Raw genomic sequence first — 5,707 nt, 5'->3', positions numbered from 1 at the left:
AACTTTTCAGTTTTCACTTCCACTAACCACCACCCGTTCCTCCCCTTATCGAAACGGATAATAATACTCATGGCCTCTCCATCTGCTACTGTCCTCGGGCGCACCATCACCACCACCACCACTGCCACCGGAACACCCTCCGTCACCCACCAATCTCTCCACTTCTCCTCCAAAATCCTCTTCCCTGTCTTCCCCTTTAAAAATCACAGGCCAATTACCAAGCTTCACGTCTCCTCCCCAACCAACAAACCTATCACCACCACCCCTGCAAAAAAACCCACGGAAGAAACAATCTTTTTCGACGGTGGGGCACACTACGGCGACCTCTTAGCCAATCTGCTACTGGGTTTCACTCTGCTCTGGCTGCCATTGACACTGGCTGCAGTGTCGAGGGCCTTCTATCTGAGATACAGGTTCACAAACCTACGGGTGACGGTGATTTCAGGGTTGACAGGGCAAGACAGGAGCGATTTCTCTTACAAGGTGATTAAGGATGTGCAAGTTGTGCCTCGTTTTATAGGCGAATGGGGTGATATTGTGATTACTTTGAGAGACGGTACCAAGGTTGATCTTAGAAGTGTGCCTAAGTTCAGAGAGATTGCTAAGTATTGCTTGTCAATGGCTGAAAAGCCTGTGGTTTTGGAGGAATCTGGGCCTAAAGGATTCTAAATTTTTAATGGGTTTTCTCATTTCTTTCCTTTGGACGATGTCGAATTTTTGTTGAATGTTGCAATTACAAATTATATATATATACCACTCCAATCATTGTGAAGATAATTGAAGGGTAATTTTATTTATTTATTTTTTCAAAGTTCAATTCCTTGTGTATTGTAGAAATCATGATCTAAGTTCAATTACATTGTGAATCGGCGGACAGATCATGTAAATGGAGAGTGCTGCTTGCATATTGCTTGTGTTTTATTTGATTAAATGACCAACAGAATGGAGGGTAGCTCTCTCTTTTTTATGAGCTCCCCCCACCATTCAGCAGAATTTGATGCTGATCATAAATTGCGAGTGCTTGCAAAGAGTGTGCTTGGTTTCAATTTTAGTTTGTGATCTAATTAGAAGAGAAACTAAATTAACATTTAAATATGATTTTGATTCAATTTTATTATTCGACATATTTAGTTATAAGGTACGTATGCAATTAAAGGTTAAGCATATGTATAATATAGTAAAACACTTATTAGTAATAAAGAATTAAGGTCCAAAAAGATTACCAGAGATCCAAAACATAAAAAGCCAACAATAATAACCTGATAGCAACCAAAGTCCTATAAACTCAGAATTCCTGTTTAGACAAGAATTTCCGTTATTTTAGTTGTTGCATATGTCTTTAGTAGTTCAAGTTTGATCGGGTTCTGTTTTTTCGATCTGGACAATGGTTTCTTATGGAAATAGGCGATGACCTCCGTAAACTTCCTCTCTTTAATGAATTTGCCTTTGAAAAAAGGGACACCGAGTGGCGACTCTTCTGAGAGGCTTGTAAATTTGGGGCAGTTAACCTCATCTAGATAATTAGGGAAACTTCCTGTTTGAAGGCAGGAGGATCCAAACTGAGACAAATCACACATGTCCAGGCCATATATGTCTCAAGCTCTTTTATCATAAAATAAATTAAAGTAAAAATTACTATATAATCCCTATAATATGGAGAAATCTATTAATTAGTCTATTGATTTTAAAATACATTAAAATATCTCTATTTTTTAAAAAATAATATGTCTAATATTTTAAATAATTTATTAATTAATTTCTCTATTAATTTTATTATTAAATATTTTATTATTTAATCCTTATAATTTTAAAAAATTTATTAATTGAAAATATATTTTTAAAATATTCTATTAATTAGTCTCTCTATTAAAAATATTTTAAATTTTTTTATAATACTTAACAGTTAAAATTAATAGAAATTAATCGATAAATTTCTTAAAATATTAGAGAAATTTTAATGTGTTTTTTAAAATTTTAAAAATTTATTAATAAATTTTTTCTAACTAGTAATTTTTTTTAAATTAAATTATATTTCGGAATTCATGAAATGTGGGCCTACATATGTCCAAAATAATTCTATTCGAAAGACTTTTCCTTTCAGAAATGACCCAGTTAATAAAGCTCACACGCTCTAGCTAATCCGTGGAATGCGCCCACACATTGATTACACGACAAGTCGTTTGCTACTTTTTGCCCTCCATATGTCTTTCCATTCTCTAGCATTCGAATCGATAATTCGCTGTTGAAAGAGAAACAACCAATATAAAAAAATATAATTATTTTCAAAATAATACTTAATAAATTAAAATAATTTTTAAAATAAAAATAAAATAAAGTTTTGAAAATGAACAAAATACAGTCTATTATAGCTTGTGCATTATGTAGAGTATAGACAGAGTTAGATTGAGATTTATCATAATGAAAATTTAATAATAATATGAATTTTTTTTAATTTACTAACATATGATAAACTTTCATTGATGTCATTGGATTTTTAAAGTTTGATGGTAAATAAATTAATATTATTTTTTGAATTTGAAAAAATTAAATTAATTCAATCAAAATAAGAAAAATAAGAAAATTTTTTTAAAAAGTATACAAAATTTTGAAATTTTTAAAATTTTTTCCTTTATTTTTATTTATTGCAATTATGATAAAGTCAGAAAATATTACTACCAAATAATAGATTTAATTAATACTCTATATCTTAATTGCAGTATTTATTTTGTTAATTAAGCTGTGACTCATAATGTATTATAGTATTTATTAATTTGCACTTCCTTAATATTAAAAAAATAAAAAATTTGTAAGAATTAAAAAAATAATAATATACTAAGAAATCGACACTTTCTCTTTCTTTAAATTTTATATGGATATATAAATTGATTTTTTTTTTCAATTTTTATGTTTATAATGTTTTCTTAAAAATAACTTATAAAATTTTATTTTGAAAAAAAAAAATTCATGAGAATTCAATTGATCAGGACTTAATCTACTTTGAGGCTATTATTGATAATTGTATTTTTATTTTAGATGAGCTTTTAAATTGTTTAGTAATTTTTACTTGTGGATCAGCGAACACGGTCAATTTTGAAAAAATATATTAAAATGTTATTAAAATTTTAAAATTATTTAATTTATTTTTTAAAATTAAAAAATTTAATTAATAAATTTTTTCATGATAAAAAGACTAAATAATAAATTTATTTATTTTTTTAATAAAAAAGGAGAAGGGATAGTAAATGCTAAAACTAGCACATGTTAAGAGGCCGCCTCATTAGGTCCATAGCCCATTTTGGTCACCCGGCTGAGGAGTAGGGACAGACATTTACTTTGAGTCCAATTATACAACCTCACCACAAAGTTCTCCATCAAAGTAAAGTTCTCCCATCTTTTATTTATATAAATTTCAAAAAAAATGGCCATCCAACAATGAGATTTTGACACGTAGCATTTTCCCTTCTTTTGCTTTTGGAATGTTCATGTATATAGATATTAAAAATTCCTTATTAATTCAAATTAAAAAAAAAAAAATTGGTTGTTTTTCTGTCATTCTCAATTGTTTGATTTTTGGCTGTCATGAGTCATGGGTACTAGTAGTCCATAATCTCTGCTCCAAAGCATTCAAATTTTGTAGGGTCAATCACTAAATTATCAATCTTTATCAAAGATTATCAATATCTAAAATATCCTCACTCTTCTCCATGTGTATGGTCCTTCACATTTTGGGCCTCACCTCTGACCCTTGGCCAACTTTCAAACAATTTAAGTTGCTTCACAAGCAATTCTATGCTTAGATTGTTTGCACTTGATGCATATCTATTATCTACCTTTTTTAAATTTTGAATATAACGTAGCTAATCTATTACCAAAAAAAAAAAGCAATTAGATAATCTATGAGAGTCGAGATGTAATGGTAGGCTCCTTTTTCCTTGATCAGTGTATTCGAATATGAATATCAAATATAAAGTAAATGCGAGCAAAATGTGTTGTAATTTAATGGATTTATTCGGTGCGAATTCAAATTAATTGAGTTTCGTATAAAGGATTTGGACAGAAAATAAAAGCAGTTAGGCAACCTTACATGGGCAAACGTCTAGACATTTTGGCAGGTTAGTTGCCCCAGTGGGAGGAAGAACAAAGCAAATTGTCATTCTGGGCCAGCCAATTTGCTTCCTTATTAGCTGTTATATTCATATGAATTACCCTACAATTCTCCGTCAGACCAACTGGCCAAACAATGCTATTTAGCCACTTCTGCCTCATTGTTAACTGTAAGCTGCCCTACTGATATGTGCTAAATAGGCCACATGGTTGCTTTTAAGGATTTTTCTTTTTCTTTTTTTTTTTCTTTAAATGATAGTTATGGACTGGTTGATGACCTCAACTTAGTATTTGACTGTTAGGAATTTGATGCCAATTCATTTTTTTCAAGGTAGCTCTTCAAATTTTCTTTAAAAAAAAAAAAAATAATAAAACAGAGAGAAAGAAATAGTTCCATCCCAAGAGGCTTGGGACAGTATGATGACAAGTGACAAACCCTTGGCTCCATATGGAGCTATAGCCTAGAAGCCAAATGAGAAATTTTTGTAATAAAAGTTTCAATAAGTAAATTTTTGCAGAAACCCAAAAAGCAGAGCAACATAAGCTCCCAGCTTGGTTCTGCCATTGATTGCTATATTTAGGGTCCCATCCCATAAGCCTTTGAAATGGAATCATTTACTTGACAATCATAAACTTCAGTTAAAAATTAAAAAACACCCAACTCTTCTGAAAAGAAAAGAGACTAATCAAAACCAGCTTGCTGCTTCAATGATAAACAAGTGTATGGAAGTTGGAGATTGAATCTGACAAAATAAATGTGAAAAGAAAAAGTTAAAACCAAAAAAGTAAGCAATCATTTTAACACAGCTAAGTTTCTCTTGCTAATGAAGCTTCATCAATGGAGACCTTCACAGAAATTTCTCAATACCCTTTTATTAATTTTTTATCTATACATGGTCTGTAGCTTTCTACTTGAATTGAGACATAATAACAAGAAGGAAACTGATACTGTCTACTAGTAATTGATTGTTCTTCAATTACTATTAAAATACATGTAGTATTTTATCCATTCAATAAAGATTTGATTGGTTAAACTGCAATAACAATCTTACTTTACAAGAGTAGGGAATGTGAAATAAACAATGCATGGCTGATGTGACATAAAGAAGGAAGTAATCCAGCAGAAAAAAAAAAGAAGAAAATTTGCAGAGGAAAATTATCAAATAGTTAGTAGACAGAGCATTTGTTGGATTTGGTGCTACTGCTCTGCTTGGTATAGCAATGGGCGCAGTCTACAGAGGAGCTGACACATTCTCTATGTCCCATGCCAGTCTCATGCTTTGCTTAGCAAATGTCATCATCTCAATGTATTTGAAGCATTGTATAAAAAGAAAAAGGGGGAAAAGGGACCAATCCCTAAGTCACAAAAATGAAAAGAAAACTGAAGCTGGGGTTACACAAATTCACCAAGACTTTTGACCCATATTCATTAATTCTCTTCTTTTTCAGTTAGTAAATTGCTTTTTTTTTTTAATCTATAATTATATGATTTTCTGAGTGACAGAAAAAGCAGAGAGGAGGTAGAGATGGTGGTGGTGGTGGTGGTGGTGGTGGAGGTGGTGGTGCTGTCAAGTCATGGGTTTTTGGCAGAGAGACTGGTGAA

General features: G+C 31.1%; 1 protein-coding gene across 1 annotated transcript; it reads left to right on the top strand.

Annotated features, from left to right (window-relative positions):
* Positions 1–817, top strand: LOC110616306. Its single transcript, XM_021758692.2, has one exon. It carries the CDS (start codon positions 70–72, stop codon positions 667–669), a length of 600 nt encoding a protein of 199 aa, XP_021614384.2. The 5' UTR covers positions 1–69; the 3' UTR covers positions 670–817.
* Positions 818–5,707: the final 4,890 nt, after the last annotated feature.

The sequence above is a fragment of the Manihot esculenta genome, chromosome 5, assembly GCF_001659605.2.
Source record: "Manihot esculenta cultivar AM560-2 chromosome 5, M.esculenta_v8, whole genome shotgun sequence".
In the NCBI taxonomy this organism is placed as follows: Eukaryota; Viridiplantae; Streptophyta; class Magnoliopsida; order Malpighiales; family Euphorbiaceae; genus Manihot; species Manihot esculenta.
This window is presented reverse-complemented; position numbering and strand designations above follow the sequence as displayed.

Excerpts from the sequence above, each read along its gene's own strand:
- LOC110616306 (XM_021758692.2), top strand. The coding sequence starts at position 70 with ATGGCCTCTCCATCTGCTACTGTCCTCGGGCGCACCATCACCACCACC.